Source organism: Leucoraja erinacea, chromosome 19 (genome assembly GCF_028641065.1).
Source record: "Leucoraja erinacea ecotype New England chromosome 19, Leri_hhj_1, whole genome shotgun sequence".
In the NCBI taxonomy this organism is placed as follows: domain Eukaryota; kingdom Metazoa; phylum Chordata; class Chondrichthyes; order Rajiformes; family Rajidae; genus Leucoraja; species Leucoraja erinaceus.
Genome location: NC_073395.1, coordinates 26,718,832 through 26,731,530, shown reverse-complemented (window position 1 = coordinate 26,731,530; position 12,699 = coordinate 26,718,832). Strand labels below are relative to the sequence as shown.

The 12,699-nt window shown below is 40.2% G+C and overlaps 1 protein-coding gene across 2 annotated transcripts in view; it reads left to right on the top strand.

Annotated features, from left to right (window-relative positions):
• The window catches only part of ano6 (anoctamin 6), a 107,085-nt gene that overhangs the window by 50,611 nt on the left and 43,775 nt on the right, over positions 1-12,699 (top strand). For both annotated transcript variants that reach the window (XM_055650703.1, XM_055650704.1), the window contains 4 exons: positions 1,461-1,595; positions 7,072-7,137; positions 10,871-11,149; positions 11,591-11,701. In XM_055650703.1, coding sequence (XP_055506678.1) covers positions 1,461-1,595; positions 7,072-7,137; positions 10,871-11,149; positions 11,591-11,701 — 591 coding nt within the window. The remainder of the gene's footprint in view (positions 1-1,460; positions 1,596-7,071; positions 7,138-10,870; positions 11,150-11,590; positions 11,702-12,699) is intronic.

The window sequence follows — 12,699 nt, the reverse complement described above, 5'->3', positions numbered from 1 at the left end:
ATTGAAGTGTTTCCTAGGGTCCTAGAGATATTTAACACAGATATAGTCCAACTCCCATGCTCACCAAGTTGCCTTTCTGGGCTGGTCCAATTTGCCTGTATTTGACCCATACCCCTATAACATTTCCTATTCATGTATCTGTCCAATGTCTTTGAAACTTTGTAATTGTACTTGCCTCTACTACTTTTGACAGCTCATTCCGTAGACCCACCATTCTATGTGTGAAAAACTCACCCCTGAGATCCCCTTTAAACTTCCCCCCTCATCTTAAACCTATGCCCTCTAGTTTTAGATTAATCAATCCTGGGAAATCAACGGTAACTATTTACCTTTGCTCTCTGTGCCTCTAGTTATTTTATACATTTCTGAAGTATTGCAATATAGGAAAATTCCAATCGTGGCAAAACTCTTTAACCGAGGGCAGCATGCATCATACTGTGTAGTAGTTCTGATATCTTTCCTTTACAGTTCATAGACATGGACTTCAGCAGAAGCATGTTATTTAGCAGAAGCAGTATAACCAATACACCTTCCATCAATAGTTATTTTCTGGCAGGCTTAAACTACATGGACACTTATTTAATAAAAAATAAAATTCTTAATATTGATATGGTCTATTTACGGTTCTATCGCCATCAACCAGCATTCTTCAGTGAGGATCTATGAATCAGATTGGGGCTTAGTTTCATCTCACACCAAGATGTGGGAGGTGCACCCTAACACTTAACTCAATCCTCAATTTTCAAAAAGCACAATTCATGCATTTATTTTCACTCCCAGAAGCTAGTTTTGGTTTGTACTTTACGCTAATATTACAAATAGCGTGTGACTCAAAATTCCTGTTACACCCTTATGTAACAATTGCAAATTAATCATCTGTACATAAATCGGCTGTGCATTTTCATAACATTAGGCAGTCCGTGACCAAAGTCAATCAAACCTAATGCTAAACGACCCATTCTTTCCTAAAGGTAGGTATCAAAGTAATAAATTAGAAAGAAAATGCTTTAAACAATTGGAAATCATTCAGCATGCACTGTCGCCTACTGCTATCCTGCATAAGAAACCAACACTGAATAATTGCTGGCTTGCTTAACAATTTGGTATGAAGTCACACTTGTGAATTTTGATTACTCAATAAATCAAGGTGATTATGCTGCAAAACCTTTCCTATGTAATTATTTGGCTTAGATAATTTTTCTATTAATCAAATAGACTTCTTGGGTGGCTTGATTATATTATTAATTTCCCTGCCATGTGGAAAACAAAAAGTATACCTTTGTACCTGAGCAAATGGTGTTCCTATTGCTTAGTCATATTTTGCACATTTCGTGGCCATTGATTCTACCAAATGCTGGCAAGAGTGAACATACTTGATTGCGATGAGTTTGGATTGTAACCCTCTCATTGTTCCTGTCACATACTTTGAAATGAAATATACTGTTGTTTGCTCGATGCAGGTTGAGTTTGACGGGAATGAAGACTCTGTGTTTTTCGCTGATGGTCAACGTCGAATTGACTTTATATTGGTTTATGAAGAGGAGCAGAGGAAACAAGGTGATCGAAAGAAAATGCGATCAATTCTAAGCAAAAAGGTATGACTTGTTAATTCTATTAGTACTTAAGTACATTTTCCATCACCATTGAGCTGCAAACTAGATTTTTATTAAGTACCTAACTAAATGACTATTATTGGAGAAATATGTTGCATTATTCTCATTTCATCATCCCCACAGTTTAACTGTTACTTTAGGATCAGGTTTATTATTATCGCGTGTGCCGGGTTACAATGAAAAACTTAGTTAAACATGCTATCCAAAAAGATCATATATATATATAAATATATATAATCAGTTCAAGAACAAATACTATAGAGAAAGCAAATATGCAGTTTTATTTAATTTTAATTGCTGACTTGTGGTTTTCTCTTTTCCGTAATATTGCTTCAGACTCCGGACAGAATTAGCTACTTGTTCAGAGCATCTTTAATAGTATTCAAGAAATGAGAAAGGATCTTTCCCATAAAAAAATAGATGAAATAAATTGCTATTAGTTCACATTGAAATACTGGCATATTTTGCCAATCTTTAGATCCAACAACCACAAATGATTTAACATTGAGGCTGGACAGTAACACAGCGTTAGAGTTGCTGCCTTACAGCACTGGCGATATATGGGTGCTATCTGTACAATGTACGTTCTCCCTGTGACTGTGTGGGTGTTCTCCAGGTGCTCTGGTTTCCTCTCACATTCCAAGACATGCAGGTTTGTAGGCTAATTGGCTTCTATAAATTGCTGTGTATAGGATGCAAAATTAGAATAACATAGAACTAGGGTACGAGTGATCGTTGGTTGGCATGGACTCAGTGGGCAGAAGGACCCGTTTCCACACTGTATCTCTAAACTAATGAAACTAAACTTGGATCCAAATCGTTTACAAAAAAAGTAGAAATTTGTTGAATGCATTATTTTGTATAATCTCTTACATGTTTGGTGACACTGGTAATATTAAGGGTTTTCAACTTTAATTTGATGAGCAATAAAATGATTTCAGTGGAAAGAGAAGCCTGAGGTTCAAGAACATGACCTCTGGTATCAACTGTAATGCAAATGTATTCAAATGAAATGTTAATGGAGGGTAATTGGATTAAATGTGATAATGTGCAGTTTACAGATTCTCCAGTACACTACTTCAAGGTGTTTAAATGCAGAGCAATACAAAATCTTCATAGAATGATTCAAACACCAATAGGATTGAAGCCTGGAATGTTGCTTAGGCACAGTTGAGGTGACTGGTTAGCAACAACTACAAACAATGCATTGTTTTCTTTATGCTAACTATGAAACCAACAGAACCAGGTTTCCCTCCAGATTCACATAGGCTTCAGTATACTTGATATTGTCCTCAATTACCGTGTTTGTAACAGCTGGTGCTCTCAAGGAAAAATGTGGAATTATTCTTTTGTGCCCATATTCAGTTAATGAGCTTACTTGAGATGCTCAGTCTGTTGAGAATCAATCGAATTTCCAACCCAAGTCTCACCATCTGCAGTATCTGAGAACTGGAACTTTTATACATCAAGCAGCCCTCCTCCTCCTCCTGTCCACTCCCCATCACCTCACTTTCATCCAATGTGGAGTAGTGGAATATAAGAATATACTCGGTGCCTTCGATGATTCATGTAATGGTGATCAGTTTAGGAAGGATTTCTAAACAAAAAGTAGATGATCATCAGTACAAAATATTCCTGTGGGGTCTGAAGTTAATGTTGAGGACCTCTAAGGCTACTCTCCTTCCTAACAGTATAGAATTGTGTCACCAGCAAGGTGACAGACTCCAAAAATATAATCAAAAATATATAATCCTGCAAGCATAGCCATATGGCATCATTGGAGGAGGACCATGCAGGGAATTCTCCCATTTTAGGCACATCACCAGATGCTCCTATATTTTTTCTTTTTATGTTACATTTCTGGAAATATTTTATGGCTGAATGTCTGAAACACTACGTTATTTTTAGAAAGTCAGTTGTAGGTGTGTACTTCCTCATTCTTTGAGAGTCACTCACATAAAAACAGGCAGCCATGGTTGGGAGACCACAGTTCCTTAAATATTTGATGCCATTTTCAAGTCGTAATATTGATACAATGTTAATATGATTGGATGCACATGGTTGGGTTCATATACCTTAGCCCATATCTCTTGAAGCCAGTTCTCCTTATCTTTGAGCCAAACATTCACCAATACAGAACCTGTGTGAGATGTTTCCACTAGTGGGTGAGTCACGGATAAGGGGAGGTTGCTACAAAATGAGGGACTAGTCATTTAAAGCTGATGTGCATAGAAACCTCTTCTCTCAAAGGCTGGTGAATTTCTGGAATTTGCTGTCCTTGTGTGTGGTGAAGACCAGTTCTTAGAAATATTTAAAGTTAAGATAGATAAATATTTGAAAGAATGATGAATTATTACATTATGTTACATTATGGGGAACTGGCATAGAAGAAGATGGCATAAAACAGCAATAATGAAATCGAATTTCAAGGCAGACTCAAAGGGCCAAGGGGCCTTCTCCTGTTTCTATGTTCTCATATTCTTGTGATATTCAGCAATTTAGTTTAAAGTGAAAATACTCTTTGTTTGTATTGTGAGAACAACATGGTAAGGTGACTATTGCCTCTTTGGAGGATTGATCTACAAAAACTACTCAGTGGGAACATTGGAAAGTGCTTTTCCTACATTGTACCATTTGCAGGAGCCTCATCAACTTAACATTTATCAGGATAAATAATGATTGTTTCACACTTGAATGGTTCCTGCAAATCCATTTAAGCAAAGGTTAGTTGTTAGTGATGATAATAAAACAGAGTTGTGGTTGCTGATAGATTTGACACTGCCATAAGGATTACCAGAGTACCCAGAGGACTTTCTGTACATTTGGTAAAGCAAAAACAATTGAACATGTATTGGACCAGAGCAAATTAACATCCCATAGATGTGATTAATTTCAGAAGTACCACATTTGAAGCCTGTGTCAGTTGTTGTTTGTTTTAAAGGTTAAATTGAGTAGATAAATGTTACTACTTGATTTGTAGTAGAATTATTTTTTGGACATAAACAGTTCAGGAAGATTATCGTCTTTGAGTAAGTCGATTATTAACTCAATTGTCTAAAGCAAGTTCAGTAAAACTGATAATCCACTAGTCATCATTCAGAAATCCGATAGTTCGTCATCTGGCTCACTGAGTGCTGATTCCTGTGCACCCTTCCGCTCATTTTGGTCCATTCTGTGGTCCCTTTTATTCAACAGTTTCCATCTCCCTTTCACCCACCGGATTCCCAGTCCCTCCACACTTCTTAAAGATCCTGTTTTTCACATTCCCTTGAAACTTATTGGGGTCTTGTTACTTGCATTCCCAATAAACTAGCCAGGTTCACTGGAAAACGTATTATTCCACTGTGTTATTAAAAAAAAAGTGCATTAAATGTGTGTTAAAGCATTAATAAAATAGCATCCCATTGGCTGGACAATCAGCTCTTCAGACACTAGCAAAGTCCAGAGCATGCCAGATTAACAAGGTTTTATGATTTTTTTTTAGAGAAACACTGTCTTGCATTAAATGACAGCGATGAAAATGATAAAATAGAGAAACTGCAGGAGATAAAAATTTGGAATAGAAATAGATAATAGTGGCAACTACATGTAAAAAGAGAAGTGCTTTGTTCAGTTTTCAAATGGAGAACATTCATAGACTTAACTTCCTACACACATGAAATCAACATCTCTCAGCCCATGACCAAGTCATATGAAATCTTCCTGCACACATGAAAGGCCAAAGTCATAATTTTCTGCCACCGTAAAGGATCCCCTTGAAATCACTTCCTTAATTCTGAATGCCTGTTCCCTTCTCTCCTAACTCAAACTTGGAGTCTGCTTATTCTAATTGTTTGCGTACGTTTGTTTATTTAATTCTTAGAAGTAGCGTATTAAAGTTAATTTTCATTTTTAATATGTCTTAGTACAATTTATATTTCTTAGATTCATTTCGGAAAGAGTACAATAACAGATTCCATTATAACATCTCCTACTTTTTCAGTGTGGGTATGACATGTTGGCTTAGCCTCATTACCTGAGTTTTTGGAAGGACCGTGTTTCTCATGATGGTTTCCAACATTTTCTCTTTAACTGATGTGATGCCAACAGGCTTATGATTTCCTGTTTTCTGTATATAAAGGAGATACATTTGCGATTTTTCAATGTAATGGAATCTCCTCCAAATCTTAGAAAATTAAAACCAAGGGGTCAACTATTTCACTAGTCACTTCTTTAAGGCCCTTGGATGAGAACTATCAGGACCTGAGGATTGGTCAGCCATTGCTCAGTACCACTACCTAAATTATCGTTTAGTTTAGAGACACAGCGCGGAAACTGGCCCTTCGGCCCACCGAGTCCTTGCCAACCAGTGATCCCCACACATTAACACTGTCCTACACACTGTAGTGGCAATTTGCACTTATTCTAAGTCAATTTACCTCCATACCTGTACGCCGTGGGAGGAAACCGAAGGTCTGTTAACTTCTTAATCTATTAACCTGCTCTTAACTCTGACATGTGTGTGGTATAGAACTTTGGTATGTCTAACCAGAGCAATAAATGGTAGAGACCAGGAGAGTGTTGCAGAATAGAGGGATCTGCAGGTGCAGAGGTGGCTGAAGGGTACTTTATTGCGATATATATGATCAGGAGGGGCATTGAAAAAAGTGAACACCCAGTCTTTTTCCCAGCTTGGAGGATTCTAAAACCAGAGGGCAAAATCTTAAATTGCGAGGCAAAAGATATAAGAGGGACCTCAAGCAACTGTTTCACTCAGAAGGTAGTCCACATCTAGAATGTGCAGCAGTGGAAGCTATAGAATTGGTTACAATTACCACTTTAAAAAATAATTGAACAGATATTTGGATATGAAGGGTTCATAGTTCTATGGGCCAAGTGCAGGCAAATGTGATTAACCCAAAATGCCAACTCAGTTGCTATGGTTAAGATGGGCTGAAGGGCCATCTCCGGGCTGAAGGGCCTACTCTGACTCCATGATTGCATTGAAAAAGACTCCTTCACAATGTAATGGGCCTTCTCTTAGTAGCATGTCATTTTTCGTTAAATATGATTTGCCTATCAAGCCTTTGTTAGGGGCGCTCAATATGCCATTGTGTAAGGCTGTACGTGTCTGTCAGCTTAAATCAACATACTCATAAGTTAGATCAGAGCTAAATTGTAAAATGTTCTGTATAATCATGCATTTTTTATTACGCACAAGCAAAATGAAGCCAACTGAAGTAAGGGGCAAATGTCCATGAGTGGGAATCAATTTCCTTTCAGGTTTTACTCAGATGTGCACTGCAATAATTAGGAGTGACCACGTTATATATGTATTTGAAAGTTTAGTCTCCAGGACAAAAAATTATTTTTCTTTATTGTTGCACAAATGTGATGGGTGGGTGGATATTTTTAAACAGACTCGGAATGTAAACTTGGGGGAGCCTCTGACATTTTCTATATTTTTTTTATTGTGCAGAGGAAAAGAGCTCTCTTTCAAGAAAACTTAAAGAAAGCAGGTCTGCAGATAGAAGCTACAAGATCAGTGAGTACTCATTCAAATGTTTTACCTCCTGCTGAAAGGATGTTGACTAAAAAATTAATCTGAAGGTTTCACTGATTTTTCTGTGAGGCATCTTTGTTTTTAAAGGCATTTTAGTCTCTTGACTTGATTCTTGGCTTTCTTTTCTCATGGACTTGCTGCTTAGCTCCCAGCCCCAACTCATGAGTTATTCCAAACCAATGTTGGCCTGTGAGCAGCTAAAGCTCGTACTGCTGTTTCTTTGGCTTCATATTCTTTTATACTCTTTGGCCAAACTGCTCAGTCCAATGCTCTCCATCCTGCCCTATTTCCACTGTATTTTGCCACCTACTACATTGATTTTATCAGTTATGGCATTGAATTTAAACACCATAAGGTTATGCTAGATTTGTGTAAAACTGTAGCAATTAGTGATTAGGTCACCACTGGGAACTGTTTCCTTCTACCAACCCTCCATCCCACCACCCTCTTCCACAGTCTCCCCATTCCCTTCCACCACCCCACTCTCCCAGTTCCAAAACAAAGGGTGGGTGGGATATGTCACCAGTGTATGTGTAAGTTAAACACAGGTATTGGGGTATGAGAATGGTTTGTGTGAGGTATAAAAGACTATTAGAAAACAATGCAGGGTGAATAGGAAGAAGCCGGTTCATTTAACAGAGAGATTGACAATGAAGAAATATGTAGTTAAGTTAAATGATGGAAAGACTTCCAGAGGAGGGAGGGAAAGGAGAGGAGCTGAGTAAAAATCTTTTAATTTAGAAAGTACTGGGAGCCTGGAACCTAAAGGGGTGGCCAGGAGGTTTTATCACAGTCAAAAGATGTATGTCTGTTTAAAGGGCCGTAATCAACAAGGCTACAGACTGAGAACTGTGAAATAGTAATAATATTAATAACGTTCCAGAAAAAAACCTCATATTCCACTTGAGTAGTCCACAACCCGAGGGCATGAATTGGATTCTCCAATTTCTAGTAAAGCCCACCCCCCCCCCCCCCCCCCCATTCTCATTTATCCAGATTACTCCCCCCCCCCCCCCCCCATTCCATCCCACCCTGCCTGTGAAGATCTTTCTTTCCATTCCCCTGCCCCATCACTGAGTTTCCTTCCCCTCATCATCTGTTCATCTCCTATCCCTTCCCACCCTGGTCTTTCATTGTTTTTTCATCCCCCGCCTCCCATCTCCCTTTCAACTCCCCACATTCCCGTCCATCCTCCAACACTCCCAGTTTCCTCCCACTCCTGCTGCCTCCCTCCCCTCACCTCCATCACCCCATTCTCTTCTACCCAGCATTTCTCCCTCCGGTTCTACATTTCACTCCCCATCTTCCTTCATCAGATTCCACAATCTTCATCCCCTTATCTTCTCCACGTATCATCCTCTCCCATCTCTTTCTCACCTGACTCATCTGCCGGCCAACCCCTCTCCAGTTTATCCACTTATCAAGAGCTACTTCTTGCCTCTACCAGCCAATTTCCCCTCTACTCTTATCTCTCATTTCAACAATAATAACTCCAAATGCCGGCCTCCTATATAACAATGGCCTTAATGATTCAAACGTGATTTCCTAAGTCAAGTGCTAATTTATAGATCTGATGACTCACGGAGTTATAATTTGTAAAAGCCTCGTTTCCTCACAGGTGGGATGTACACAGGGCTTTGGAGCAAGGATCCCAAAATGAAGTCAATGTTAACATGAACTGAAACAAAAAAGATTTAAAGATAGCATGAAGGGAAAGTATAATCAGCTTTAGGGGCAGCAAAAAACAGGGCAGAATGACTTGGGTTTCTGAGGTTTATTTTCTTACATGGGAGAGGGGCAGGTATATTCATTTGGGTACCTTGGTATTGAGAGAATATAAATAGCAACAGTGAATGTAAACAGAATAACAAGTGCAGGAGTTTCAAGTGAAAAATTAACATAGGCATGAAGAGAGAAGCAGCAATGCTGAGCAAACGTCAAGTATGGTAATGGATAGGCGCAGTGGCAAATAACTGTGGAAACTGGCAGATAATAAAACAAGAATTAAAAAGTGAAAAGTAGATGTGGGCAGGAAGGAGTAGAATATAACATGGAATAGAATGTTTTTACTGATGACATATATATGAAATGGGCAGTATCTCCATAATCCTTTTGTAAGTATGGTACTTCATTCATTAAAAACCTTCCATTCACACATACATTTACTACAAAATTTGGCCCCACACGCACAACTTGTTACACACGCCCTGCTTGTAAAACTAGATATCCTTTGGCACATTGTGAGCTTTACCTTGGGAGATTGTTGTAGCACAAAAAGTAGTGAGTTAGCCCATCATGCTTGTGTCAGGCTTGTACCTTTAGAAACATAGAAAACATAGAAATTAGGTGCAGGAGTAGGCCATTCGGCCCTTCGAGCCTGCACCGCCATTCAATATGATCATGGCTGATCATCCAACTCAGTATCCCGTACCTGCCTTCTCCCATACCCTCTGATCCCCTTAGCCACAAGGGCCACATCTAACTCCCTCTTAAATATAGCCAATGAACTGGCTTCAACTACCCTCTGTGGCAGAGAGTTCCAGAGATTCACCACTCTCTGTGTGAAAAAAGTTCTTCACATCTCGGTTTTAAAGGATTTCCCCCTTATCCTTAAGCTGTGACCCCTTGTCCTGGACTTCCCTAACATCGGGAACAATCTTCCTGCATCTAGCCTGTCCAACCCCTTAAGAATTTTGTAAGTTTCTATAAGATCCCCTCTCAATCTTCTAAATTCGAGAGAGTATAAACCAAGTCTATCCAGTCTTTCTTCATAAGACAGTCCTGCCATCCCAGGAATCAGTCTGGTGAACCGTCTCTGCACTCCCTCTATGGCAATAATGTCCTTCCTCAGATTTGGAGACCAAAACTGTACGCAATACTCCAGGTGTGGTCTCACCAAGACCCTGTACAACTGCAGTAGTACCTCCCTGCTCCTATACTCAAATCCTTTTGCAATGAAAGGTAACATACCATTCGCTTTCTTTACTGCCTGCTGCACCTGCATGCCTACCTTCAATGTATCTAAACTTTATTCCATTTTCTGATTTCTTCACCATGTGTCTTTTTTCCTTATTTATGTCCATATTGAAAGCTCATATTAACTCTTCTTCCATCATTCATTTAGGTAGTGAACCATTAGTTCTAAGTATATACAGGGCATTTTTAGAAGCCAAATCTTCTACTTCTTTTAAGTATTAAGAATGTTCTCAATAGATTTCAAACTTGTTTGAGAATAAGAATGGAAATGGCATAGCCAGTAGTGTTGCTGCCTCACATACCCAGCCACCAAAGTTCAATCCTGACATCTAATGCTATCTATAATGTGGTTTTCATAAGCTCCATATGATCGCACTGGTTAACTTCCATTGTTCCAGTTTCCGATCACAGCCCAAGAATGCACAGGTTGGCGGCTTAATTTTCTGGTGTAAATTGCCTCCACCATGCCCCCAAAATCTGAAGGGAATTGATGGAAATGTGGAGAGAAAATAATTGATTAGGGTACAATTAATGTAGAAATTGGTACTTGATGGTCAGCATGGCCTTGGTGTGCCAAATGGGTATATCCTTCTTTAACTCTCTATATAAGTTTATACATTGCATGCTTGATTGGTATAAATTTCATTGCATTTAATTTATTTGTGCATTGAAAGTAATTAATGGAACATTGAATAAATGCACATTTTGTTCATCTTATGCTGTTCATCTGCTATCTAAGGTTTTAGATTTCAAGACGATTTTCCTGAAACTCCATGCACCCTGGGAAGTCCTCTGTCGTTACGCTGAAGTCCTTCACATAAAACTACCTCTATTTAGCAATGATTTAAAACAGAAGACCTCCACTTTTAACTGCATCACCAAGCTTTTTTCAGTGGATGAAGAGAAAATTCCACCAGAGGATGAATATTTCACTGCACCATTTGAGATGAACCGTATAAAAAGTTTCCACACTCAAAACCGTGATGCCTTTTTCACACCAGCAACTCGAAGCAGGATAGTAAGTAATTGATCACTATTCCTCATGCTGCATTTATATTTAAAAATATTTGCTCATAACTACACATCCACAATAGAATCTTGTGTTTAAGAGGGAACTGCAGATGCTGGAGAATCGAAGGTTACACAAAAAAGCTGGAGAAACTCAGCGGGTGCAGCAGCATCTATGGAGCGAAGGAAATAATTATTTCCTTCGCTCCATAGATGCTGCTGCACCCGCTGAGTTTCTCCAGCTTTTTTGTGTAACCCACAATAGAATCTTGTTCAATTAAGCTTGTGCCATCCCTTTAGCAAATTTGGAACAAAAGGGGTAAATGAAGAACGATTTACATTTTTGTTTGATTATCGTATGTTTTAGTTTTAAATGAACAATTTAAACATTTTTACATTCTCACGCTGAGTATTTTATTTCTTGAAATCAATTTTCAACTTAATTTTGCAGGTCAATTATATTTTGAATCGCAGTGAATATAAAAGAGGAAAACCCAGCAAGTTTGGTATTACTAAACTTCTGGACTCAAATACATACAAGGCAGCTTATACACTCCATGATGTAAGTAAATTTAGGTAATTAATTGTTTCTCTGCATTTGTCATCTAATTATTGGGATGAAACATATAAAACAAATCCGGAAGTGGCGGCGCTGCCCTGGCAGCAGCGGCTCGCCTGCAGTCCGTTCGATTTTACTTTTTTTGTGTTGTTTTTTTTTTTTGTTTTGTTTTTTTTGTCTAGTTCGGTTATACTTTTGGTTATTAGGTTGTTTTATGTGTGTGTGGGGAGGGGGCTGAAACAGGGTTTTCAGTCTCTCCATGCGGGTGGAATGCGACTTTTTTGTCGTATCCCCCTTCTCTGCCTCCGTCTGCGCTGAGGCCTAATGGCGGAGCTGGCGACTTCGAGACTCCAGAGGCAGAACCTGTCAGGACTTGCCCTGGGCTCGCTCCCGTGAGGGCGGTCCGGCTCGGGGCTGGAACGGCGCTCCCGTGAGGGGCTGTGACGCTCCCGTGAGGGCGGCCTGGCGCGGGGCTGAGACTCTCCCGTGAGGGCTGTGGCGTTCCCGTCGGGGCGGCCCAGCCCAAGGGTGGAATGGCGCTCCCGTCGGAGCGGCCCAGCTCGAGAGTGGAAGGGCGCTCCCGTTGGAGCGTCCCAGCTCTAGGGTGGAACGAAACTCACGTGAGGGTGATCCGGCTCGGGGCTGGAACGGTGCTCCAGTGGCTGGGACGGCGTTCTGGCGGCGGTGACCTGAGTCCGGGGTTCAGCCGCGGGCCAGCGGCTGCGTCCGCTGGACTGGAGGGCAGCAGCTTCGACCACCCCGGGCCGCGGTGTTTGAGCCGGCCCGTTTGCGGGGTTCCATGAGCCGCGGGACTGTCTGTACCATCGCCCGGTGGGGTATTGCCTCAGCGCAGAGGGAGAAGAGGAGGGAAGAGACTGCAGCCCTAAGATTTTTGCCTCCACCACAGTGAGGAGGTGCTTGGAGGACTCACTGTGGTGGATGTTAATTTGTGTTTATTATTGTATTATTGTATGTATGACTGCAGGCACGAAATTTTGTTC